Source organism: Narcine bancroftii, chromosome 2 (assembly GCF_036971445.1).
Source record: "Narcine bancroftii isolate sNarBan1 chromosome 2, sNarBan1.hap1, whole genome shotgun sequence".
Classification (NCBI taxonomy): domain Eukaryota; kingdom Metazoa; phylum Chordata; class Chondrichthyes; order Torpediniformes; family Narcinidae; genus Narcine; species Narcine bancroftii.
The window spans coordinates 111,293,878-111,321,813 of record NC_091470.1 but is presented as its reverse complement, the minus strand read 5'-3'; the positions used below and the strand labels follow the sequence as shown (position 1 = coordinate 111,321,813).

At 47.7% G+C, this 27,936-nt stretch overlaps 1 protein-coding gene across 1 annotated transcript in view; it reads left to right on the top strand.

Moving 5' to 3' along the window:
- Positions 1 to 24,344, top strand: part of LOC138754148 (cytoplasmic polyadenylation element-binding protein 2-like) — a 40,718-nt gene extending 16,374 nt beyond the window's left edge. Inside the window, exons 2-8 of the mRNA XM_069918009.1 lie at positions 5,525 to 5,615; positions 9,443 to 9,610; positions 11,729 to 11,818; positions 13,595 to 13,713; positions 16,487 to 16,601; positions 18,757 to 18,938; positions 23,840 to 24,344. Of these exons, the coding sequence (XP_069774110.1) occupies positions 5,525 to 5,615; positions 9,443 to 9,610; positions 11,729 to 11,818; positions 13,595 to 13,713; positions 16,487 to 16,601; positions 18,757 to 18,938; positions 23,840 to 24,067 (993 nt within the window). The 3' untranslated portion in view covers positions 24,068 to 24,344. The remainder of the gene's footprint in view (positions 1 to 5,524; positions 5,616 to 9,442; positions 9,611 to 11,728; positions 11,819 to 13,594; positions 13,714 to 16,486; positions 16,602 to 18,756; positions 18,939 to 23,839) is intronic.
- The last annotated feature ends 3,592 nt before the right edge of the window (positions 24,345 to 27,936 follow it).

Sequence of the window (27,936 nt, the reverse complement as noted above, 5' to 3'; positions counted from 1 at the left end):
CGCCACCCGAAGACCTTTGTTATCGACAGGAATGGAAAAGCTGACATGAAGCCGGCGTATATCGACGGTCCACGTTCTGCATCAGAGTCAGAGGACCAGTTGGACGGTGCATCGTCTGTCTTGCACCATCATACAAGGCTGGGCCGAACTGTCAGCCCTCCGGACCGTTACGTAATGGGAGAGTCCCAATCCGTCACCTCAGTGTGGTTGGTGCTAAACTCAACGAAAGGTTTCACCAGGACATTGCGACTGTGGAAAAGCAGAATCAGGGCAACTGGAATCCATCAATGCTGGCCGACTATTGTTGGACACTGATCTGAGAGGCATCAGATGCTGAGTACAAATGAAAATCAGCAGTAAAACATTTTTAGGTCGGTTGAACTAACGCAATGTGTCAGCATCATTATGCGATTAAACATGCTAAATTCAATCAAAGTTAATTTAATGTTTCTCCAACTTCCTACATGATACGGCTAATCTGAAATTATCTGTGTTCAGCTTGAAGTTGTCGATCATAATCCCCAAATTTTTCTTCAGGAAGCAAACCTTTTGGGGATAAAAATTTGCTGTCCAGTGTTGTTAAGATCTCATTCACAACTCTCCTCCAGCATTCCCATTTTATTCTTACCCTTCTCCCAGATCTCTCACTCCCCTACAAATTTCCTCCAGGGGCCAAACAACCCGCACACCTTTGGGACCTGGATGGAAACTGCAGCACGTGGGAGAAATCCATGCGATCTCAGGGAAATCCCACGAATCCCATACGGGCAGCGACAGAGGTCGGGTTTGAACCCAGATCACTAGAGTTGAGAGGCAGCAGCTGTGCCACTCAAGAGAGCAGAATAGCGTGGGGAATTATCTGCCTCAGCAACGTGTATTTTGCCCGATGAGCAAGTGATTCCAGAATTTCCCACACCCGTTACTTTTGGACAGTTGCAATGTTTTTTAGGCACGATGAATCTTCATCGCTGATCCTTGCCAAATGCTGCCGCAGCTCTAGTTACTGAACTAAAAGGATCCGGCTAGTTATGTCGATGGTCTTTGGGAAGATTACTCCAACCTACTCCTACGGGGCAGGCGCCACTTTGCAGTGCATGTGCTGATCATTTCTCTCCTGACGCTGCCTGATCCACTGACTCCCTCCCACCTCTCTTTGCTTAGAGAAGATTCCAGGATCTGCATTTCTTTTGTGTTTCTCCGAGGCGCAGAGTTACGTCCTCTTTACATTCGTTGAGATTTCAGACAGGATTTGAATGAAAGGTTCAAATTTGAAAGGAATTTCTGAAGTAAATGCACAAAAATGCTGGACGAACTCTGCCAGTCTCGCAGCCCCTATTGGAGGAAAAGATGTATTACCGACGTTTCGGGCCTGAGCCCTTCTTCAGGGTGGTCCAAAGTTGGTAATATATCTTTGCCTCCTTTGGATGCTGTGAGACCGGCTGATTCCTCCAGCATTTCTGTCCATTTACACAGTGTCTGCAGGTTTTCTCATTTCACTCCTTTTCTCCTCTTCAGGGCTGCCTAGTGAAACTAACGGGAGTAAAATGTGCGGCACCTTGACTAGTTTTGGTGGAGTTGCTGTTGGAAATGTAGTGGGTTATTGCGCAAACTCACAGTCACAATGTGATAAGGATGGGTTCATTTGCTGGTAGTGGTCAGACGTTATTGTCAAGAACGTCAAAAAATTTGTTGTTTTGTGGCAGCATCACAGTCCGAACGTTGATATAAATTGGATTTTAAAAATGAATAAATTATTGCAAAATAGGAGAAAGTGAGGTCGAGCCTGTTGTTCATTGTCCATTCAGAAATCTGATGGCGGAGGGGAAGAAACTGTTCATCTTCAGGCTCCTGTACCTCCTTCACAGTGAAGAGGGCCCGGCCTTGGTGGTGGGGGTCCTTGAGGATAGAGGCTGCTTTCTTTGGATATCGTCTCAATGGAGTGAAGACTGGTGCCCATGATAGTGCTGGCCAAGTTCACAACGCTCTGTGGTCTTTTCCTGCCCTGTGCATTGGCACCTCCGTACCAGGCAGTGATGCTAAGGATGCCTTCGATGCACCCAACAACCTGGCCTCCATGGCTGCCCGTGGAGGCAGATCCCCAGAGGTTGGCATAAAGTTGAAGTGTTGATAGTGTCTCTAGAAAAAAAAACACACGAGCTTCTGTACTGCAGAAAATGTCAGGATTATATGAAGCTGGCAACACTGGATGAATTCCTGGTGTGAGATCTGTGGTTGTCAGCAGTCGACTCGAGAAGCAGACTGAAAGCCAACAATTTGCAAATGTGGCGTCCTCGTGGGATATTTAAAAAAAAATGGTACATTTAGGAATGGAATCTTTAATCAGGTAAAGGGAACGTGTGCAGAAGGCTTTTCTGTCGTTGGGAGCAGTGGGGTTTTTCTCTGTTTGGATTGCTAATGGGAATGCAGTGAAGCGGATGTGTTGATTTACTGATGGTATTTGGTCCGGTGCCTCACAGGAGGTTTGCTTCAGTCCTGACACAGATGGTATGAGGCGCACAAGCAGAATTTGCTGGCTAATGCAGAGCAAACAAAATCTAGGTGAATGTTGATTGCTGGAGGTGTTTATTCACAGAAATACCCAGCATAAAGTCAGGCATTTCAACCTTCCTTCTCCCTGTCAACCATCAACCACTGATTTGCATTAAGCCTGCATGAATCGCCATTTTTATTACCCCCACATTCTCAAAATTCAATTTATTGTCATACTAATAAAACGGTGTCATATTACATGAAATTCCTTTTTGCCTGCTGCAAGGCAGACAGATTCGCCATTGGCAGGAATTGTCTAAGCGTCTCTTACAGTCAGAGAGAGAAGGCACTTTCAGGTGGCCAAAATACCCCGATGTAAAGCCGCATATTCTACCCCTATGTGGCTATCAGGAGGCCACCTGAAAGAGCAGGAGACATCTCCAAGGTGCACTTTCCAACCCTCCTCTGAGAGGGATAATTGCCGGAGCACTGAAGTCCCTCTAGGCACCTGAATGAAGGCACCAGAAAGCGACTGCTAAGGGATGACAATTAGCTGGCAAGCGCCTGACAGTCCCCCTCCCCGCTGCCCCTGCCCCCTGGCACAGGACGTCAGGGGAGGGGCAGCTGGCATGGGACGTCAGGGCTGGAGCGCCGGCCACCCCTACCCTGACATCCCAAAGGGACAGGAGCCGGAGTGCGCTCCGAGAGGCCTCCCATGCAGCTGTCCCTTTCAGCTGGCCAGCGCTGTACTTTCAGGGCTGCCACCTGAACAACCATTCCACAGGTCTGAATCCGCTTCTGCAGGCTCATTCTTGGCAGAGAATGCACCTGAAAGCAGCTAGAGAGAGAAGCAAAAGAGAGAACCCCCCAGTCATTGAGTGTCCATAGATTAGTCTCCAGCGCTTCCGCCGCCCCCAGAGTCCAGTTCACACCATTGACAACCCAAGCTCCAGATCTGAACCTCCGACGGTCAGGGACCCTCCAGCGCCCTCGGCACCTCCTCGCATCCCAGTTCTGATACTTGGTGCGAGCTGTCCATAGCCAAGCTCGAGTCTCCTGACTTCAGTTACCAGCAGCCCACCGCGTGCACTGCTCCCTCAGCTGCAGGGCCCCCTCACTGATCCGTCGCCGTGGTCACCGTCCCTGCGGGTTGTCCCCTCCGCTTCTCCCTCTCAAACGCGGCGTGATCTTCCCATCCTCTGGTGCCCTGCTCCAGTCCTCCGCACCCCCGGAGTCTGCAGCCCCTCATGGCTACTGCCGATTAACAGGCGCTGCCATCTCGGTCGCAGGATATCAGCTAAGACCACCGTTGGCTCCCCCAATGGGCCGACCAAAGCCCATTTGGAGCCGACGGCTGGACCCTGCGGGAGCGGTTCACCTCTGCCCCCTTCCCCGTGGGCCTGCACCTGAGGCAGGGCTGCCGCTACCGCAACTCAAGCATTGACTTGACCACCCACCTGCACATCTGGGGCAATTAAACAACCACCAATTAACCTGGATGTGGGAGGGACGGGGAGAAGGGGGCAATCCATTCCAACAAGGTGAGCACAATGGACATGCAAACTCCACACTACTCCGAACAGCTGTGATATTGATCCAAGAAACCAAAAGATATAGCAACAGAAGTAGGCCATTCAGCCTGTTGAGTCTATTCTGCCATCCCATCATGAGCTGATCCACACTCCCATCAGCCCCACACCCCTGCTTTCTCCCCACAACCTATTTAGATTTGGTGGCAAATGCACTCTCTGACTAAGAAATCCCTCCACATCTCTGTTTTAAATGGGCGCCATTCAATCCTGAGGTTGTGCCCACTTGTCCTAGACTCCTGTCCCTCAAAACAACAAAGCACATTATATGGTCATTTTCACATTACTGCCCGTATTCACAAATCGGATATAATGTACAAGATCTTTTTTGTTTCACTCCTGGCTTTAAATCTACCTGAAATGTGACACCGCCTTAGTTCAACATCGGATCACGAAGATCGTACCCCACCCTTCCCACCCACCCCCAACAACAGTGCAACATTCCTTCAGTACTGCACTGGAATGCCTGCTGAGATTTTATGCTCTTGTACCTTCTGCCATGAGGAAATGCCGACTGAATAGTTGTAACTAGGAGCCGATGCAGAAATGACCATTAATAATTCTCTGCAGGGATCTTGGTGAAGCCTCCTGACCCAGAGATTGTTTCTTTTAAGACACAGAAATGTTGTAGAAACTCAGCAGGTCAGGGAGCGTCCAAAGGAAGTAAATAACCAACATTTCGAGGCTTGAGCCCTTTGCCAAGGTCTCAGCCAAAAGCATATATGGTTTGAGGAAGGGCTCAGGCCCGAAACGCTGGTAATATTTTTGTTGCCTCCTTTGGATGCTGCGAGACCGGCTGAGTTCCTCCAGCTTTTCTGTATTTTGACTACAGTTTGAGAGCAAAAGAGCAGACAGGTACCTGAATCAAAAGGTGGGGGGAGAGGAGAAGGGGCCAACAGGCAAAAGGTGGATTGCCCGCCCTTTCTTTTAGTATCCTAAACTATAGACACAGCGACCGCAGGCTTCCCTGTTAAACTCCGGGAATTGTTTGGTTCTCTGAAGATTTGTGGGTGACCTTAGTAAAGAAAAAGGACGGCACAGTAAGCGCCACATTGTTACAGTGCCAGCGACCAGGACCGGTGCTGCCTGGAAGGAGTTTGTACATTCTCTCCATGTCTGCGTGGGTTTCCTCTGGGCACTCAGGTCTCCTCCCACCGTTCAAAACATACAGGGGGATTGCAGGTTAATTGGGGTGTTTGGGCTTGTCGGCTGGAAGGGTCTGTATTTCCAAATTTAATTTTAAAGTAGAAGTAGCTCCGATGATCCAGTGTAACAATTTGAAGAGATTAAGCCTCCCAAAAGCAGCCGGAAGGAAAACAATGTTTTGAATTAAAAATGTTTCTACTTGGTGCAGTTTTGATAATGCACTGATTTGTTACATATCAATTGAAAGAATTTTTGTCTCTTGTCTGTTCTCATGTCCATTCTATGTTTAATAATTTCAGGAATGGACCCACCCATATGATACGTTCAACATGCACTCATTGGAGAACTCGTTGATTGACATCTTGCAGAATGAGCAGGAACCACTGAAAAGTGAGTCCCATTAAAATGTGTGACCCTCTATTCTCATGCCCCTTTCACACCCATCTCTGTGCAGGTAACTTGACGAACAGATTATCTTTCGACTGGGATCTCATGTTTCTTCAAGATTCTGTTATTGTCAAGGAATAAAACAGAAAATGTGATATTACACAAAATTTCCTTTAGTCTATCTCAAGGCAGACAAAGATTCGCCTTTGGCACAAATTGCCCAGCATCTCTTACATTTAGAGAAAGAGAAGCAAACGGGAGTGTTCCCCCCCCACCCCGCAGCAGAATCACTGACCGTTCACGTATCTGCCTCCAGTGTGACTGTATACACGCTTCAGTCCAAACCCGAGCTTCAGATCCGAAGCCCTGACGCAATAAGGAAGCCTTCAGTGCCCTCAGCACCTTCCCGCATCTCGGTAACAATACCTGGCAGTCTCGACCAGTCCACAGCTTGGTCCGGGTCCATCGACCACAGTTGCCTGTATGTTCAGTCTCAGAGCCATTTCGCTGCCGTGGGTCATCTCCTCTGCTTCTCCTTCTCAAACGGGGAGGTGCTCTCCCTGTTTTCTGGTGCCCTTCTCCAGTCCTCTGCTTCCCCGGAGTCTGCAATCCCTCATGGCCTCTGCCATACATAGACACCACTGTCTTGGGCCCAGACACAGCAGTCACTGGATTTTAAAATAAACCACTGTTGGCTCCTTTAACACTGAGATGGAAATAAGAACAGCCTGCATTCCTTCAGTTTTTTTTGAGCCATTTCCAGGACATGCAAAAGCACTTTACAATTTTTTTTAGCAGTGTTGTCATTTTGTCTGAATGCAGGAGTTAAATCTGAAACCAGGTTATCTGTAATGGAAGAATGTATGAATGGAACAATGGTGTCCTGCATGTCTGCAACCTGAAAGTGCACATCACAACAATCTGTATGGAAATTGGTGTATGGCAATATGTCTTATGAATGGGGGAATTTCTTTATTTAGAGGGTGGTGAGAGTGTGGAATGAGCTTCTGGCAGTAGATTCAGGTTCGATTTTAATATTTAAGGAAAAGTTGTGTAGGTAAATGGACAAGAGAGGTGTGGAAGGTTATGGGCTGGTGTGGGTCAATAGGACTAGGTGGGAGAAGGTGTTCAGCATGGCTGAACTGGCCTGTTTCTGTGATGTAATTGTTATATGGTTATATGATCGTGCACATTGTACAATGTACGTGCCCACTGAAATTCATTCCTGCTTCTGCCGAACAGGTGCTTTATAAGAAAATCAACAATAGTTTGCATTTAACAGAAATGTTAGAGAAATTCAGCGTTCTTTATTTAGTAAAGATAAAGATATGTAGCCAATATTTCAGGTCTGGGCCCTTACTCAAGGTATAAGGTAAAAACAGGCAGGCTTCTGATTAGAATTGAGGGTGGGGGTGAGGGCAGGGGGAGGAGCACAGGTCATAGGTCAGAGTCGGCGTCAGAACGTCATATCAGGGGGCATTAGGGTAACCGGAGGAGGGGGGGGGACAAACTAATGTTCCAGGACTCACTCAGCGGAGGGAAGGGGTGTCGTACCTGCCAATGAACCTCCTCCATGTTCTACCGCCACTCTTCTCCTCCCTCTGACGTAACAGAGTATGTGCTTATAGCGTGTGGAGACTAAACTCCCTCTGATGGCATAACCCGATGCAGTCCGGATGGGGGGGGGCACAATAACATTTGAGGGGGGGCATGGGCCACGAATGCCCCCCCCACCCATGACGCCGACCCTATTGTAGGTGGATAGGGGGTGGGGAGGGCACATGAGAAAAAATAAGCTGAGAAGTGATGGGGAGGGGGTTACCTCTCTGAATGGAGAGGGTGGAGGGGGGGATCAGGGTGGTGAAATGGAGGGTTAGGAAAGTCGAGGTGTAGGTGTTGGGTTGGGGAAGTCGGGGGATGTGTTGGGTGGGGAAGTTGGGGGGAGGTGTTGGGTTGGGGAAGTCGGGGGATGTGTTGGGATGGGGAAGGTGTGTTGGGGAGTTGGGGGAGGTGTTGAGTTGGGGGAGGTGGGTTGGGGAGTTGGGGGAGGTGTTGGGTTGGGGAGTTGGGGAGGTGTTGGGTTGGGGCAGTCAGGGGGAGGTGTTGGGTTGAGAACGTCAAGAGGGGGAAATGGAGGGTGGGGGTTAGATGAGGAGAGATGGAGAGGTGTGAGGGATGGAGGGTGGGAAGGAAAGGGGAGCTCAAAGGAGAGGATGGAGGGTAGTGATCCAGGTTCGAATCCAGCGCTATCTGTAAGGAGTTTATACGCTCCCTCTGTGTCCAAGTGGGTTTCCTCTGTGTGCTTCAGTTTTCTTTCACATTCCAAAGATGAATGGGCTTAGAGGGTTAATTGATGTATTTGGGTGGCACGAGCTCGTGAGCCGGAAGGGCCGGTTACCGTGCTGTACTGTTTACAGTACACCAGGATCCCACAGGCAGCATGTATGTTTGTGACTGTACGTGAGGCTTTGGGGTGTGATAGTAAAAAAAATCAATGATGACCAGGCATTTACCAATCCGAACACTCACCCTAGACCTCCAGCTAAGGTGTAGTTGACAGAATGTGAGAGAGAGAGAGAGAGAGAGAAAAATGTCTTTAAGACTCCACAAAAATCAGTGAAATAATGGTGAAGCCATGTATGTTTTTTATTCGTTGGTTGTCGGAGGTTGCTCCAGTGTTGGACAGAGTTAATTAGGGAGGGAAAGGCCAATGCAGATTTCTCAACGAGATATTTGATTTGATAGAGATGTATAAAATTGAGGTGGTTAATGCAAGCAGGCTTTTTCCACTGAGGTAAGGTGAGATTAAAAAACAGAGGACATGGGTTAAGTTGGCATGTTAGCGCAATGCTGTTACAGCACCAGTGACCAGAACCGGGGTTTGAATACGGCGCTGTCTATGAGGAGTTTGTACGCTCTCCCCATGTCTGCGTGGGTTTCCTCCTGGGTGCTCCGGTTTCCTCCCACCATTCAAAACGAACAGGACTGAAGGTCATTTGGGTGTAATTGGGTGGCACAGTCTGCGGCTGAAAGGTGTTGTCTGGCAAAGGGTGGAAGGGGAAAAGTTTAAAGGGAACGTTCTTCATTCAGAGAGTGTGGTAAATTCAGGCTCGACTTGAAGAAAGATGTGGATAGGAACATGGATGGGAGGTGTTTGAGGGATATGGTGCAGGTCAGTAGGACTATTCAGGAAAATAATTTGGCACAGACTATAGGGGCAAAGGGACTTTTTTTCTGTATTCTGTGTTCAGTGGTTCTACAGTTCTGTCTTGGACCCTGGATTGGTAGCTCAGAGCCTCTAAGTTCAAATCCCTTGAGAGGAGCCGTGGAATTTACATTTTGTTAACAGTGGAAAATGGAAGCTAACAACTCACCAACAGCAATTATCACCACAAAAACTTTATTTTGTTTTACACTGCTCCCCGAGGAAGGAACTTTGCCATTCTTATCCAGAGTGGTATAAATGCGATTCCAAACCCAACCATACAGTTGAATCTTAAAACCCTTTGAAATTGCCCTTAAACTATGCAGTTTACAAGGCAGACAGCACTGGCCTTTTTCTCAAGGAAATAGAGACCTGAAGAGCACAGAAATCTGCAGATAGTAGAGTTGGAGGAGGTCAAAGAGAGAGGGAGAGGTAGCACTACAGAGGGGGCTTGAAAGCAAGAATGGCAGTTTTAAGGCTTAGTGCCCAGGTGACTGTGTAGGTCAGCATACGTAGAGGTAAGGGCACATCTCCCGCCAGATTGGATCCGAGCCCTATTGTTCTTCACCAGATTTAACACGGGATAAGGAATGTGTAATCAACCACTGACTACCTCATCCCACAGGTCGATCAGCTCTGTTCCCTGTGGAAGATGGCTTCCTTGACAATGGCCAGGGCGACCAATCTTTATCTTCGGGTTTGACCTCCCCGGCTCTGATTCAGAATGGAAAACAGGGGGAACGATATTCCCGAAAGGTTTTCGTCGGAGGTTTGCCACCTGACATTGATGAAGGTGAGATAAACAATCCTTGTCCCTGGTACAAGGACTTTCCTTTATTTTTGGAGATCTCCAAAACATCAAAACATAAGAAATAGGAGCAGAAGTAAAAACCATTCGGCTCTGCCATTTAACGAGATGATGGCTAATCTTTTTCTTTTTAAAATATTTCTATTGATTATAATAAAAATGTATTCAAGCTAAGGTACAATTAAGGTATAAACTAAGATACAATAAGATGATAACAGTTATACAAACTAAATAAGACATTCCATATAACACGAACATACATAAATTGTAAATGATATCCATAATTCATATTCTAAATCAGTGGCTCTTAATCTTTTTCTTTCCACTCACATCCCACTTTAGGTAATCCCTATGCCATCGGTGCTCTGATTGGTTAAGGTGGGGTGTGAGTGGAAAGGGAAGGTTGAGAATCACTGCTCAAGACCCAATTGTTACTGAAATATTTTGCTTGAGAAAAATTGTCATTGGCCCATTTCCTTTGGAGCTATGAAACCGTGCACATAACGAGTCAATGAGGGACGATTAAAACAGTGGTTCTCAAACTTCCATTCCCACCCACATCCCATCTTAACCAATTCCCTTACTAATCACAGAGCACCGATGGCGTAGGCATTATTTAAAGTGGGATGTGAGTGGGAAGAAAAAGATTGAGAACCAATGATCTAAATAGTATATACTTAAAAAAAAAAACTCTAATGATGCAAGAAAGAAGAAAATTACCTCCAACCCCTTACAGAACCGCGTTGCCAGGTGCTGTACATGATTGGTATTAAAAGAAAAATGAAGGTAAAAAAGATATAAAGAATATCAAAAAGATACAAGTCGGACAATTTATTTAAATTGGAGTAAAATCCCTCCTTACCCCTCCCAGTGGTCCAAATTTTTCATAAATATCAAAATCTAGGCCGCATTCACAACCTCAACTGGCAGCTCGTTCCGCACTCTCTGCGTGTAGAACAGATTCCCCCTAATGTTCCCTTCGAACTTTTCCCCCCTTTCATCCTTAACCCATGTCCTTCAGTTTTTATCTCACCTCCCCTCAGTGGAAAAAGTCTGGTTGCATTTACTGTCAATACCCCTGAAGAATTTTAAATGCCTCAATCAAATCTCCTCTCATTCTTCTGCACTCCAGGGAATAAAGGCCTAACCTGTTTAACCTTTCCCTATAACTCAGTTCCTGAAGTCCTGGCAAATCTCCTCTGCACTCTTTCAATCTTATTGATATCCTTCCTGTAGTTAGGTGACCAAAACTGCATACAATACTCCAAATTTGGCCTCACCAATGTCTTGTACAACTTGACTATGACATCCCAACTCCTGTACTCCTGATTTATGAAGGCCAATGTGCTAAAAGCTCTCTTTACGACCCTGTGATTCCACTTTCAGGGAATTATGAATCTGTATTCCCAGACCTCCATTCTACTGCTCTACTTAGTGCCCAACAATTTACCATGAATGTCCTACCCTGGTTTATTCATACAAAGTGCAATATTTCACATTTGTCAGCATTAAATTTCAAGAGAGTTCCAAATTTCCCATCAAGTGCTCTCAGCTGAAATAAGGGATTTATTTCTATCTACTTATTTATTTTATTCAGATTTATTGTCAGATACATACATGGTATCAGATACAACCCTGAGATTCTTTGTCCTTTGGGCCAGGCAGAATTACCACTTATTGGCAGTGCGAAAAAAAAACTGTACTCAACGTACACGTGTAAACAGATAAAGGAATGTAAACAAACTGCAATTCAGAGAGGGGAAAAGAAATCAAAAAAGTGCACAAGTCCTTAGACGAGTCCCTGATTGAGTTTGTTGTTGAGACTGATGGTGAAGGGGTAGTAGCTGTTCCTGAACCTGATGTGCGAGTCTTGTGGCACCTAGACCTCTTTCCTGATGCCAGCAGCGAGAACAGGGTGTGTGCTGGGTGGTGTGGATCCTTGGTGATTGCTGCTTCTCTCTGATGGCAGCGTTCCCTGTAGATGTTCTTGATGCCTGTGATATCCTGGGCTGTGTCCACTACCTGTTGCAGGGATTTACACTCCGGGGTATTGGTATAATGGACAAATACAGGTGAGCTCATTCCTTTCTCATTACTGTCTAGACGAGATCATCGCCACCTTCTGCTGCTTTGGACAGCTTGTGGTCGATTGGCCTCACAAATCTGGGAGTAAGTCCTACTTTCCACCCAAAGGTAAGAAATTCTCATCAGCCGCCAGCATCAGGTGTAAGCTGTGTATTTGTCTGTGTAATGAAAAAGTGGTCTAATGGTCTGGTGAATTAGGGCAAACTTCTGGTGAGATAGTGAGTCACTAGAAAACCGAAGCGCAATACAGAACCTTTGGCCATGATGTGGTGCCGAATTAAATGAACCTACTCAACAAACTAAACCTTCTCTTCTTCTATTGGTCTTTCATCCATGTGCCTTCCAAGAGTCTTTTAAACATCCCATTTGGGCCAGACTCCTCCACCACTTCTGGCAATGCATTCCAGGCACCCGCTACATTGCTGGAGTTCCTGGCTATTTGGCGTCTTCCATTGGTCAGGTGGAATTGGATTAAATCAACCAACAGTTAAACTTTTCAATTTTAAATTTAGACACACAGCATGGCACCAGGCCCACAAGCCTGTGCTACCCAACTGAAGGGCTGGAGGAAACCCACGCAGACACGGGGAGGAGGTACAAATTCCTTACGGACAGCGCCAGGTTTGAACCCCGGTCACTGGCACGGTTACAGCGTTGCAGTAACCTTGCCGCCCACCCCGACCACAGACTGCTCTTCTGGGCATTTCCCATGATCTCTACTGCATTTTCCAGACATCAGTCAGTCCCCATGGGAAACAAAATCCCACCAAGCACCATCTTGAACATTCCTGTGGTTCCACCAACATCCGTCTTCTGTTGCAACACAGAATTCCCATCTTTTGTGCTGTTGTGCTTTCTGCCTTCACGCCTGAATAGTCCAGTTCTAATTCGAGGATTGTGCCTTCTCATTTGGCACATCCCCAAATTTTCAAACTCTCAAATATCAAACCCACTGAAACTGCGATCGTGTGTAAGTTGTTGGAGATATTATCTGCCCAGTGTAACTTGAGATTCTGCAAAATGTTTTTCCCAGTGATATGAAGAAGCTCTACCTGACCCTGCCATCTACGTCATACCAAGGAGATGCATTCACATCAGGTCCCTATCACTGAACACTATGAAAGCTAAAATCATCATCCACGAACTCTGCTCCTTCCTCACCTATTCTGACTTGATTGCTTCAGACTGATGAACCAAACCATTTGCAATGCTGGTATTCTGCACCCCTTCCTGGTTGTGGGAGCAATGAACTTCCCCCCTGCCCCCCCTCCCCCCCACCACCTCGTGGATTTGAATGCAAAGTCCCAACGCTGTGGTTTGGATGCAGAAAGGAAAATCCCATTCATTGTTTTGTTAAAAATCCCATTCATTGTTTTGCTCTGATTGTGGTGGACAAACTCCACAGGTCACGCAGCATCTATCGAAAGTAGAGGGCGGCCAACGTTTCGGGCCTGAGACCTGCTCAGTTTCTCCAGCATGTTTGTGGACTGCATTAATTATTTTTGTAGTTGATGTTTTTCTTTAATGGGGCTAAAGTCCAGGTGCAGTGATTGGGTGGAATAAGAGTTCAGCCTGGGTTAAATGGGCAGAAGGGCCTATTTCTGTTCTGCAGTTGTATTGTGTTTTAATTAAGCAACACACTAAGCTACTTTTGAATTTAGACACTGTAACAGGGCCCTATCGACCCACAGGCCCGTGCCACCCAATTAACCTACAGACCCATTAAGGTTGGGAGGAAACTGGAGGCCCTGGAGAAAACCCATGTGGACACAGGGAAGACGTACAAACCCCTCATGGTCAGCGCCAGATTCGATCCCTGCTCACCGGCCCTGTAATGGGATTAGTCCTAATATTTTCATTGATCAAAGTCCTTGGGTTTTGCAGGTTATGCCTTCCTGCTCTTTCAGGAAGAGTGCTCAGTTCAAGTTCTCATCGACGCGTGCTACCAAGATGACGGAAAACTCTACTTGTATGTTTCCAGCCGTACAGTTAAGGACAAGCCGGTGAGTGCGGATTAACGTCAATAACGTGCGCTTGAGTCTATGCTTTGTCCTGTAGGCTTGAATAGGCAGGAATGATATGGGGGAGTGATGTGATTGAAATGCTGAGGGGGATATATCAAGTCAAGTCAAGTACAACCAGATGAAAGAGCGTTCTCTGGTCCCCGATGCAAAACATGCAGACACACAACCAGACAGAACATACATACGATACATATGTAGGACAAGTTTTAAAATAAATATTGTTTTGTGAATATGAGAGCCTCGGAGGGTTAGTGTGAGCAGTTCCTTTGGTCGTTCAGCATTCTCACTGCCTGTGGGAAGAAGCTGTTCCTCAGCCTGGTGGTGCTGGCTCTGATACTCCTCGATCTCTTCCACGCGATGGGAGCAGCTGAAAAGATAATGTGTGCGGGGTCTTCAGTGATTTTGCACACCCTCTTCAGACAATGATCCCAGTAGATCACATCGAAGGTGGGGGAAGGAGCCTCCAGTAATCCTCTCTGCCACACTTATGGTCCTGTGGATTGAACTCCGATCCAGTTCTCTGCAGTAACCGTCCCACACTGTGATGTAGCTGGCTAGGACACTCTGATAGAGCTCCTGTGGAAGGTTGACATAATGGTGGCCAGTAGTCTTGCCTGCTTCAGTCTTCTCAGGAAGTGCTGTCACCGTTGTGCTTTCCTGACCGGTTTAACAGTACAAATCTTATACCCATCGTGGGAGGCACTCAAGGGCATGGATTTAAGTCGAGAGGTAGGAGTTTGAGGAAGGATCTTTCTCTCAAAGAGCTTCTAGAACATGCTGCCAAAGAAGTTGGTGGAAGCAGATACTCTTATATTTAAAATAAAATAACTAGACAATAACTCTTCCCTTTGACATCCTCCAGGTGTTCTGTCCTCTTCCCCCATCCCAAAGGTGTGCACGTTGGCAGGTTAATTGGTGGTTGCCCGGCGTTGTTTGGTTGAAAAGTGTGGAGAATGGGGTAGGATTAGCCTAAATGGGTGGCTGGTGGTCAGAGCAGATGGACTGAATGGCCTGTTTTCATGCTGTATGACTCTGTGACCCGCAAGTGCTCCCATAGTCTCCGCTGCCTCACAGATTCTTGTTCGATCTGTTGGCAACCCATCCAAACCTCCGACCTGATCAGGGAGCCTTCAGCTCCCGAGGCCCTTCAGGAGCCCTTCTTGCTCTCAGCACCCTCTGGTATCCTGGCTCCAGATACCTCCTTCCCATGAGCAGGCCGCACCTTGCGCAGGTAACTTCGACCACAAGTCAGTCGTAACCTGTGTGGGGCGTTCAGCCGCTGAGCCCCTTGCAGGTCTGCTGCCCTTGCTACTGGTGCCCTGTGCTGCCCCGGAGAATGCAACCCCTCGTGGTCGCTGCCAAGCCCAGAGGCCGCCATCTTGGGCGCAGATCTCCATGGCTGCAGGATTTTGCTTGCAATCACCGTCGGCTCCCTGAACAGGGCTGTGTAAAGCCTGTTCAGAGGAGATTGATATGAATTTGAACAGTGGACAGTAAATTCTGACCTTTGGAAGAACAGAAAGCACCACTTGCTTCAACCAGTGCCAGAGGGGAGTTGTGAAATAAGTTTGGAAATATGGCAACAGGAAATATTTCGAAAATAGCTCTGGTCTCTCTGAATAAAAAAAATCATTCAGGCCTTGACTGAAATATTGTGTCGAGTTTTTGTTTCCTGTGTTAGCAAGTCAGAAAGAAGACTCTATTGGTGCCTGTTAATCTGGTTTAACTAAATAAATTTTTAATTTTTTAAGAACTTTGACATGCAGCACAGGAACGGGCCTTTCCAACCCACGAGCCCAATATCCCAGTTAACCTACAATCCCCGTACATTTTTTGAACGGTGGGAGGAAATATCATCCCGTGGAGGAAACCCACACAGACACGAGGAGAATGTACAAACTCCTTACAGACAGCGCGGGATTCGAACCTAGCTGAAACAGTGTCGTGCTCACTGTGCCTTTATAGGTCCACGAGAAGCACCAGATGCTGGAACAAAGGGAGGCTGGAGGGACTCTCGGGGTTAGGAAGTGTCCGTGGAGAGAACTTGTCAGTCAACATTTCTGGAGCCTGCCACTGGTGTGGACCTGGGGGGGAAGAGAGAGAGAGAGAGAGAGAGAGAGAGAGGAGACATTCTGCAGGGTCCCACTGGCCGGTCTCAATGCCTGCGGCTGTAGAGGCTTTAAACAGCCTGTTAAAGGAGCCAACATTGTTAGTGAGTGATATCCTGCGACCGCGGAGACCTGCGACTCCTGTGCTCGACAGTGACCACGGGAAGGTTGCAGACTCTAGGGAGCAGCGGGCCGGTGCAGGGCACCGGAAACAGGGAATTGTGCCCCCTCCCAGCAGCCCGATCCGCTGAGTCCCTCAGCACTCTGTGTCTTGCTTCAGTACTCCAACATCTTGTTCAGCACTAGTAAATACCTGTGTTGCCATTCACATAAGCCTGCTGTGCAGAAGTAACCTGGACGATTCCCACGGTTGATAAGTGTAGGAGAAACCGGGCCAGTGAGGACTTTAACATGGGAATTGGACAAGCAGCAAGGGGTATAATTTGCAGGGGCAAGGACTGAACTGGATTATTCCCCCCTCCCCAAAAGCTGGCACGAGTGCAAATATGCCTTCTGCTCCGAAACGATTCTGTACCTCTACCTTCAAAGCGGTGACGAAGCTCCCCAGGACATCCTGAGGCTGTGTCAGGGGGCTACAGAAATGCAAGATGCCTCATTGGTTGTGTCTCCCTTTTGTGTTTCAGGTACAGATCAGGCCCTGGAGCCTGAGTGACAGTGACTTTGTGCTGGATGGATCGCAGCCACTCGACCCTAGGAAGACGGTGTTCGTTGGGGGTGTACCACGACCCCTGAAGGCAGGTAGGTTGTCAGAAGCTTTCTTGAGTAGTGGGGGGGAGGGGGGGGTTGGAGTTGTCATTTGCTAGCAGGAGTTAGTGCCAGTAAATGTCCGCAGGTAGATAGGGTGGTAAAGAAGACGTGAGGTATACTTACCTTCATCGGGCGGGGATTGAGTATGAAAGGAAGGAGGTTATGTTGCTGTGATAAAGAACTTTGGTTAAGTCGCACTTAGAATACTGTGTGAAAATGTGGTCACCCCATGACAAGACCAATTCAAGTTTATCATCGAATTGTAAAGTACGACTGGGCAGAACAGCATCCTTCGGTCCTTGATGTAAAAACTTGCTGACAAATACGTAGAGATAGCTCACATATTTACAAGTGATTTTATATACATTATATATATGTCATCATGGCTCTCCCTTGAGGTCAAGGAGGATGCTCTTTGCTGCCATGGGCTTTCAAGCAGTTTATGAGTCCAATCTTGGAAAGCGGCCCACTGAATGAAGATGCCTGTGCGTGTATTTGTTTAACGCGTACTTTTTTATTATTTTTATTTTTTATTTTTTTATTTTTCACACCATAAATCACATTAACCATGTTACACACTTTTTCCTTTTCACACATATACAGTGCCATTTTCTCCCCCCCCTCCCTCCTCCCATCCCACCCTCCCTACCTCCCCCCTCCCGTCCATTTAAGGTATAAAATCTAGGATACATTAAACCAGTCAGACAATGTTGTCATTCAATAAAAATACACCAGAAATTCCACTGAGTCCATTCTTTTCATTTCCTTTTCCTTCCGTTAACTTAGGTAGTGATTGTCCCCGGTAGGTTTTCGCTATTATGTTTAATGTAAGGCTCCCATATTTGTTCGAATATTTCAATATTATTTCTTAAACTATATGTTATTTTTTCTAATGGAATACATTTATTAATTTCTATATACCATTGTTGTATTTTCAAATTATCTTCCAATTTCCAGGTTGACATAATACATTTTTTTGCTACGGCTAGAGCTATCTTAACAAATCTTTTTTGTGCATCCTCCAAATCAATTCCAAATTCTTTGTTTTTTATGTTACTTAGGAGGAAGATCTCTGGATTCTACTATATAAACTCAATTATTATCCACTAATGAAAAAATTACAGGACGATTTAGAGCATTGGAAAGATTTACCACTAACACTAATAGGAAGGATAAACTGTATTAAAATGAACATTTTTCCAAGGATATTATACCTATTTCAGGCATTGCCAATACAACTGACAGAGAAATTCTTCAAGGAGCTAAAGAAAATAATAAGGAAATTTTTATGGAAAGGGGGGAAACCGAGGATAGCACTAGATAAATTAACAGAATGGTATAAACAAGGAGGCTTACAACTGCCAAACTTTAAAAATTATTAAGAGCCGCACAATTAAGATACCTATCAGATTTTTATCAAACAAGGGAAAAGCCAGATTGGACTAGGTTTAACGCGTACTTGATGTCACACTCCAAGAAGCACACGATACTTCACAAATCAATCAACTAAGTTCAATGGCATGGAAACCATGACAACTGGAGCTGATGGATTTGTTGCAGCCTTTGTCTGCCTTCACAGACGTTGAGTTCAGAGTAACTTTGTCCGCCTGTTCCACTGTTGAGGTCTGGGTTATATTGTTCACACACACAAACACGCGCACACACACGCACATATACTCGCACGCACACATACTCGCACACACACACACACACACACACACACACACACACACACACACACACACACACACACACACACACACACACACACACACACACACACACACACACACACTTGAGAGACGTAAAAACCCCAGTGCAGAGAGAGCCACTTCGGCCCACCATGACATCCATTTTCAGTAGGAGTCCGTGATCTGCCTCTCGCTGGGGGTCCGTGATCTTCCCCTCACTGGGGGTCAATCATTAGTAGAGATCAAAGATCACAGGTGAGGTGAGAGAGGGGGCATCGGTGAGCTGATCTGAGGCATGGCACCCTCTGTTCCAGGCATTAATTGGTCCACTGTGAGTCGCTATAGGAACTCGATTCGCCTCATGGGGGCAACGTGCAATTAACATCATGGGGAGGCTCATTTTGGGGTGGTTTCCTCTAGTGACCCCTCGTCTCTCCCGTCTCTTCCCCTTCCAGTTGAGCTGGCGATGATCATGGACCAGCTGTATGGGGGAGTGTGCTACGCTGGCATCGACACGGATCCGGAGCTGAAATACCCCAAGGGAGCAGGCAGGGTGGCTTTCGCCAACCAGCAGAGCTACATCGCAGCCATCAGTGCTCGCTTCATCCAACTACAGCACCGGGACATCGACAAGCGGGTAAGAGCGGGCGGGACACTCCTCGCACCCTGAGGAGGTCCGTGGGGGAGGGGGTGCAAGTGTGGCAACGCTCTTCCCCAATGTAAAACACGAACGTCTACAGGCACCGCGGTCAACGTAACAACTCAGCTGGTCAAACAGCCGATACCTAACCACCATTTCAGGGTTGAGCTCTTCAAGGTATCATGAGGCCGTGGAAGTGAGTCTGGGTGAGTACATGGTCGTAATGATTGCGAGCAGCAGGGGTTCCAGATGGAGAGCAGAGAGAGAGAATCCCACAAAAATCCCTTCGGAGAGCAAAGGAGATCTTCAGGGTGGGTATTCCTCGAAGAGATCTCACAGAGTTATGCAGTCGGCAGAAGTAAAACGAGAAAGTCGGCAGATGCCGTGATTGAAGTTAAAACACGAAGCTGGAGAAATTCAGCAGGTCAAACGGTGTCCTTTATAGAGCAAAGATAAAGATACAGAACTGACGTTCCGGGCTTGAGCCCTTCACCGTAGATGTGGCAGCAAACACATACATTGAAGAAGGGCTCAAGCCCTGGTTCGGTATCTCTCTCTCTTATATAAAGGGCCCTGTTTGACCTCCTGAGTTTCTCCAGCTTCGTGTTTTAACTGAGACTTCCAATAACCAAGGGCCCTTTTGAGAGTGTGTCGTCCTCCTCGGCCCCTGGTTCTGAGCCCCCGAGTCAGTGAGTGTCCCTAGGGAGCCCTGCTTGACATCAGCCCCCACGCTGATCCCGTCCCAAAACAGCAGCAGAGGTTGGGATTCCGCCTGCTTTGCCGGAACTGTGAGGCATCAGCTGTACCAGCTGCATGCAAGATCACGAAAAGGATGGATAAGAGAGGCAGGTGGGACCAGATCTAGGGGGCGTACGTTATGTTTGGGACAAAGATACTTTTTTTCCTTTGTTTGCCTCTGTGCACCACAATTTTAAACAATTCACATGTGATTAAAGTGCACACTCCAGATTTTATTCAGCATTATTTGTAGACATTTTGGTTTGACCATGTAGAAATTACAGGTCTTTTTATACATCGTCCTTTCATTTCAGGGCACCATAATGTTTGGGACATTTGGCTTCACAGGTGTTTGTGAGGGCTCAGGTATGTTTAATTGCTTCATTGGTGCAGGTATAAGAGGTCTAGGCTTGCTTTGAAGCTTTTGATCACCTTTGGAGTCTGTAGTTGCCATTTTTCAACACGAGGACCAGAGTTGCGCCAATGAACATCGAAGAAGCCTTTATGAGGCTGAAAATCATCAATAAAACAGCAAGAGACGTCGGCCAAACCTTAGGATGACCAAAATCAACAGTTTGGAACATCATTAAGAATAAAGTGAGCTCAGTAATTGCAAAGGGACTGGTTTTCCAAGGAAGATCTTCATTGCTGATGACAGAAAAATTCTCATCACATTGAAGAAAAATCCCCAAATGTACGTCCGACAGATGAGAAACACTCTTCGGGAGGGAGGTGTGGATGTGTCGATGACCACTGTCTGCTGAAGACGTCCCGAACAGAAATACAGAGGCTACACTGCAAGATGCAACCACTGGCCACAGAAACGGGATGGGGCAGATTACAGTTTTGCAGAGTTTTGGAAAAAGCTATTGCGGACAGACGAGATCAGGATTAACCCGTCTCAGAGTGATAGCAAGAGCAAAGTGTGGAGACGTAAAGAACTGTCCAAGCATTCCAGCTTTGCCATGGTTTGAATCTTGCAGTGTAGCCCCTGTATTTCTATTCATGGAGTCTTCAGCAGACAGTGGTCGTCGACACATCCACACCTGCCTCCCAAAGAGTGTTTCTCATCTGTCGGACACACGTTTGGGGATTTTTCTTCAATGTGATGAGAATTCTTCTGTCATCAGCAATGGAGGGTCTTCCTTGGAAAACCAGTCCCTTTACGATTACTGAGCTCACTTTCTTAATGATGTTTCAACTGTTGATTTTGGTCATCCTAAGGTTTGGGTGATCCCTTTTACTGTTTTATTGTTATTTTTCAGCCTCATAAAGGCTTCTTTGACGTTCATTGGCACAACTCTGGTCCTCGTGTTGAAAAATGGCAACTACAGACTCCAAAGGTGATCAAAAGCTTCAAAGCAAGCCTAGACCTCTCACACCTGCACCAATGAAGCAATTAAACATACCTGAGCTCTCACAAGCACCTGTGAAGCCAAATGTCCCAAACATTATGGTGCCCTGAAATGAAGAGACGATGTATAACAAGTGCTGTAATTTCTACATGGTCAAACCAAAATGTGTAAAAATAATGCTGAATAAAATCTGGAGTGTGCAATTTAATGAGGTGTGAACTGTTTAAAATTGTGGTGCACAGAGGCAAACAAAGGAAAAAAAATCTTTGTCCCAAACATAATTATGGTGCATTGTTAGACAGACTCAGACACACACAAGGTAAAGAATGAACAAGAGGCTTTAATCCACAAAGACTTCCACAGAGCCAGGCTGGCTGTGGTTGCAGCAACTCTGTGTGAGGCCTCGGCTTATATCCCGAACGATGATTGACCCCCGACTGGGTGGGGCTTGATCCATTCAGGCCAATTGATTGACAGCCGGCCAGGTCTTGTCTTGTCCCCTTACACTCCTGCAGGTACAGAGGTTGCCCCCTGCAGTAGGCCGGTGGTGTACCACCACATTCACCCCCTTCTTTAAAATTGTCCCAGGGAGTGGGGGGGGGCAGTAACATGGAATCGCACCCACTATGTACTTACAATATTTACAGGTTGAGACGATTCGGCGGCCGCTAGGGTCTCTCTGACCGTCGTAGGACTGGCTCCTGATCACTGGTCAGAGGGGAAGTGGGGGGGCTGGCAGCAGGGGTGTATGTGGCTGGTGTGGTGCCGTGCGGGGGGGTGGCTAGGGTTCGACGTATGCGGGTCGTATTGAATGGGTGGGGGGGGGCGGGTTTGTCTCCTAAGGCTGAAGCGTAGTGGTCTGCGCGACGCTGTTACAGCATCAGCGACCCAGATTCGAATTGGTGCTGTCTGTAAGGAGCTGTACGTTCTCCCCATGTCTGTGTGGGTTTCCTCCAGGTGGTCAGGTTTCTACCCACCCTTCAAATACGTACAGGGATTGTAGATCAATTGGGTAAGAGGGGTGAGCAGAAATAGGCTATTCAGCCCATCGAGTCTGCCGCATCATTTAATCGAGAGCTGATCCATTTCCCCACTCAGCCCCACTGGCCTTCTCCCCAAGCTAATCAAGAACCTATCAATCTCAGCCTTAAGTACAGTGACCCAGCCTCCACAACCACCCGTGGCAATAAATTCCACCGATTCACTGCCCTCTGGCTGAAGAAATTCCTCCGCATCTCTGTTCAAAGTGGACGCCCTTCAATCCTGAAGTTGTCCTAGCCTCTCCCACCATGGAAAACAACCTTTCTATAACCAAGGAATGAAAGTCAATTGGGCAACACGGGTTTAAGTGACTGAATTTGACTTTACCGTGTTGTAAATTTTGAACTTGGTCCCAGACATCAAGTAATGCTCACATTAATACTGTTTATCCCCGCAACGGATGGAGGTTCATGGTGCTGGCAGACACTGTCCTCTAGTGGCAGCCTGTCATTCTGCAGCAAGGGAAAAGCCTTGCATTGCTCTGCTGCCTTTCACATCCCTTATTGGAATTTACAGTCAGTTAAATACTGTTTGCAATGCAGCCCCTATTTGGGACATCACAGCAGCTGGTCTGCATGCAGTAAGCAACTGCAAAGTTGTCAAAACGTGGAGATCGTGTGTATTTTGGCATCGGGAGAAGAAAAAAATGCAGATACACCAGCATGCAATGAGTCGTTCCGCATGGAAACAGGCCCTTCAGCCCATATCCATGTGGACCCTTAGAGCACACGTTGCTAATCCTTTCTTCTCTTCATTTTCCCATCAATTTACCATCACAATAGAACAGCAGTTCCCAACTATTTCTTTCCACTCAAGCACCACCTTAAGTAATCACAGAGCACCTGTGGCACAGGGTGAGTAGGGAACAAAATGGATGAGAACCACTGAGAGAGATGCAGTAACCCCCTCTCCTCCTGCCTCGGTATCCGGCCCCAATAGAGATTTGTAGGTGCTGGATAAGTGAATTTTCCGATGCTTGAGATTGCCTTTTGCGCGATTGGCGAGTTAATTTTAAAACTGCTGTATTTTTTACCGTTGGTATTTATTTACTGTGATGTTTTTGCTGGTTACTTGAATTCCGGAGAATGGGAATTTGAACAGTGCAGGCCCTTCAGCCCTCAATGTTGTGACTTAAAAAAATACTTAACCCTCTATTTCTCTTTCATCCATGTGCCTAAGATTCTCTTAAATGCCTGCAATGTTTCAGCCTCCATCACCTTCCCCGGCAAAGCATTCCAGGCCCCCACAACTCTCTGCATAAAAAAACTGACCCCTGAAGTCTCCCCTAAACTTCCTTCCTTTCACTTTGTACAGATGGGCTCAGTGGTAAGTAATATACAGTTACTCTAACAGTTAAAGACAGGGACTTAAACGCCCACTCCCGGTTTCCTGTTACCAGTGGGGTGGGGGCTCAATGCTAGGTATTCCCACACTGTAGTCCTGCTCTAAGTGCAGTGTTCACCTTACCAATGACTCGTCCAGCGATGTCCACAGTTAGGTGACCTGGAGTTAGGAGCAATGTTTGTAGTCAGGACCAAGGAGCAGAGAGACAACAAACCGTACATGGTTCTGAGCTGGGCATCTGGCCAATGGTGACGGTGCATCATTCAAATGAACCAATGGTAAGCTGCGCACTATTGGGCAGGTGGAGTCCAAGCTTGATGGGCAGATGGTGCGATCTCCGACTGGGTTCCAGAGGGGGGAGGTGACGTGATGTTCCGTCTAGGGCGCCGGCAAAAACCTGTGTTCCCTCTTGCCCGGCAGGTGGAGGTGAAGCCATACGTCCTGGTGGACCAGCTGTGCGATGAATGCCAGGGAGCCCACTGCAATGGGAAGTTCGCCCCGTTCTTCTGCGCCAACATCACCTGCCTCCAGTACTATTGTGACTACTGCTGGACCAGCATCCACTCCCAGGCCGGCCGCGAGTACCACAAGCCACTGGTCAAGGAAGGGGGCGAGAGGCTCCGCCAGCTTCCCTTCCGCTGGAGCTAAATCCCAGCTTCCCTGAGGGATGGCACTACCCAGATTTAGTGGCTTGTTGTTTGTCTGCCGTCCCCTTTATTTAGAAGTGTTTGCACACCGAATTTCTTATCCTGTATATCCTTTGATTAATTCTTTTTTTAAAGCAGGAATGTCTGGTTCGTGGTGGACTTGCATCTTGGTGGGTTGCGGGGGTGGGATGGTGGCGATGGCTGCATATTTATTTTGGAGGAAGGAGGTGAGGGGTCCCCACCGATGGTGCATGAGGGAGATGGGTGAGAGGGGAGGGAAGAGGGGGGGTCCCGAGGGGAGGTTGGACTGGGGCGGGGGAGGAACAGCTGGTGTTCTGTGTGGGGAGGAGGCGCTTTGATTGGCAGGTGCAGCGAAGAGGAGTCAGGTGTCCAGACTTGTTTGAGTGTTCCGTGCCCCTTCTCTATGGCCCTGCCTGCATGTTGATGGCCACGGTTGGCCACCAGAGCCCCGCCCACCTGATGATTGTCAAATGGCTCCGCCCACATGGCTCAACCATGGCCCTGATCCTCCTGTGGCTCCGCTCAGAGACCCCACCCACACAGCTGGCCTCACCCCCTTCCCTATGATCTCTGCCCAGCTCTCAGCCCCGCCCCTCTCCCCGTGGCCCTGGCCTTCCTGTGGCCCAACCCACCCCAACTCATGACTGTGCTTGGCTTAATGTCACACTCACCAGATATTTCCCCTCATCCGGTGTTGAGGCTCTGTTGCCTCCCTCCCTCACTCTCACTCCCTCTCCCCCTCTCTCCCCTCCCTCCCTCCCCTCTCCCTCACACCTTCCCTCCCTCTCTCCCTTCCCTTTCCCTCTCTCCCCTCCCTTTCCCTCTCTCCCCTCTCCCTCCGTCTCTCGCCCTTCCTCCCGCTCTCCCCCTCCCTCTCCCCCCCCGAGTCAGTGAGACAAGAGCCCTCTTGTGGTGCTTCAGATGTAGACTTTGACAGCTCTACCATTGATTGACTACCCCCGCCCTCCACCCTGTCAGAACCTAGCATTCCCGTTTGAAGGGAAGCCCATGGAGAGATGCCCAACTTTTCTTTCAGTCTTCAGAAGAGCACGGCCCCTTCTCTCTACATTTGCAGCTTTTAGTTGGGTGGTGTCGATCTCCACTGGTCACAGAGGGGTTAGTTGGCCATATTCTGTCAGATGGGCAGTGAAGTCAGTCTCCTATTGCCTGTCTTCACTCTGGTTCGGTTCCAAACCCGTGTGTGTGAACGCCGAGCATGCAGCGGGCTTCGACCGGGACCCGTGAGGGATCACGCCGTACGTGGAATAGGGTCGGTGTTGGAGGGGGAAGGAGAGGGTCTGGCTCTTGGGCCCAGTTGGTCATGCTGAGGCGGAGTGAGCGACAGACAAGGAAGAGGGAGGAATAGGCCGCTGGGGTGAGGGGAGGTGGGTCATCGAGAACCCTTGGGGTGGGGAGAAGGTCCAGACGCAAGGATTGTTCAGGCGAATCACGTCAGGTTCAGTTTGCACAAAGAGCACTTTTACCCTCCCTCCGCCCCTTCCCTCACCTCACTCTTATAGTCCAGCAAAACCCCTCCCCTTCACCAACCCTTGCTTGGTGTAGAATGATGCTTTGAGTTCTTTGGTTAATTAGATAATCTTTCTGTTAATAATTACTTTTTGATTGTGACCCTTGGATCACGCAGCACTGTTTCAAGAGGTTAGTAAGTATTGATCCCTCAGGCCCTGTTACCTTTTGTTCTCTTCCCCTTTCGACACACATTCAGCACTGTTACATCGTGGCTGAACGGGTGGGCGTCTTGGTGCTGGGTATCTTTGGAGTCTGACGTGGTTTCTACACTTTACTCTCCAGATTGTTTCACGTAGCAGTTTGGATCTTGTGCCCTGCGGGAGGGTCAAACACTAAGCATTCAGGTACCCTAACTTCCCCAAGTCCCACTCTGAGATAACTCCTGGATTCTTTGGACTCGTGGGTCCTGGACCAAGCCTGATTTGGAATCCTGCTCCAAACCCCGCCGGAGGGATCTCGGAGGGGGCGAATGGTTCTATGTGCCCATCTCTATCAATGTGGTCCTACACCGCTGACGCCGGGCGGGTTAGTGAGGCGCCGGGCAATGCTAAGTCCGCATTTCAGCACACGCTGAGGCAGAGGAACTGGGCAAGCCATTGCCCATCTCGAGTGCCCCTGGGGCAGGAGGCAGGAGGACTATAGACCAGTGGCAGTGAGGGAAACCTCTGGGATGGTGCAGCTGAGAGCAGGAAAGATCCTTGGAGATCCACGTGCAGATAAAACAGCGCGGCGGGTGGTGAGACCAAGTCAATGCCACTACCCTGCCCTGGAACAATAGCCTGAGGGAGTCTTTTGGTTACTGGGAGGGCGGTTGGGCAGGTCGGGAGAGGCAGCATTGTTGTAACCAAAGGCAGGGTTTAGGGAAGACTGCAGCGGTGGGTGGGTGTGTGTGTGTATTAAAAATGCAGAAATGCTGGAGGATCTCAGCCAGTCTCAGCGTCCATAAAAGGTAAAGATATATTACCGACATTTCGGGCCTGAGCCCTTCCTCAAAGTTTGAATTAAAAACGCAGTGGGGGGGTGGGGGTGAAGAATGGGAGGGGTTGAGGGGGGGAAGAAGAAGAGCTTAGGCTGAAACGTCGGTAATATATCTTTACCTCCTATGGACGTTGCGAGACCAGCTGAGTTCCCCCGGCATCTCTGTGTTTGCCACAGACTTTCTCGTTTCACTGTGTGTGTGTGTGTGTGTGTGTGTGTGTGTGGTCAGATCAGGAGGTGGGGGGGGGAGGGGGGTGGGGATGAATTTCTTGAACAGTGTTCCTCTGTTCCAGTAATTAACATGCCTAATGATTCAACTCCCTGTAACCAAACCACCAGAGCTTGGAGTTATTGACACTTGAACTAGTTTGTAGCAGTTTTGTAAAGAAAATATATAAATCAATAAATGAGATGCTGCTTTTTCTACTAAGGAGTCACATGGTTTTTGTATTTTTGTATTGCAACTTTATTGTCCAGTGTGATGTTTTCTATTACTAATGGTTGTATGTAGTGTCAAACATAAACATGTGACTCTGTAGATATATAGTAGATACCTCAGTTTTTTTTCAATTTTAAAATCTTATTTTTTTCTCTGAAATAAATATATTTCGGTTCTGCAAAGACTGACAGATAATTTATCTTTTAGTTTAGTTGGGGATAACATGATATAATTATATAAATATATATATATATTATATAAAGCAGTATGCACACTGTAAAATTAAAAATGTACCAAGTCTTGAGGTGAAATGTTTAACAATGAGAATTTGCCAAATAAATGCTTGATTTATGTGATCATTTTTACCGAGATTCATTTTTATTGGGTCTTCGCAATTCGGGCGAGATTCAAGGTGTATTGTGACCCGAGAAATGGCAGGTTGAAAATTTGGGTTGGGTTGCCTGGTTGGGTTGAATTGGGTTGGGTTGGGTTGGGTTGGGATGGGTTAGGATGGGTTGGGTTGCTTGGTTGGGTTGGGTTGCGTTGGGTTGCCTGGTTGGATTGGGTTGGAATGGGTTAGGATGGGTTGGGTTACCTGGTTGGGCTGCCTGGTTGGGTTGGGTTCAGGTTGGGTTGGGTTGCCTGGTTGGGTTGGGTTCAGGTTGGGTTGGGTTCAGGTTGTGTTGGGTTGCCTGGTTGGGTGAGTTCCATTCTATGACATGATGTTAGGCTTACATTTATGTAGCCTGTTACAGTAGAATTCCCGGTATCCGGCATCTACAGGGATTGTGAATGCCAGATATGCAAATTTTCTGGTTGTTTGAGACTTGTTAGAAGTGGGGTTAATGGGGGCAATTTGCTCGGGTGACAACCCAGGTGCATGGCGATTTCAGAACCAGACC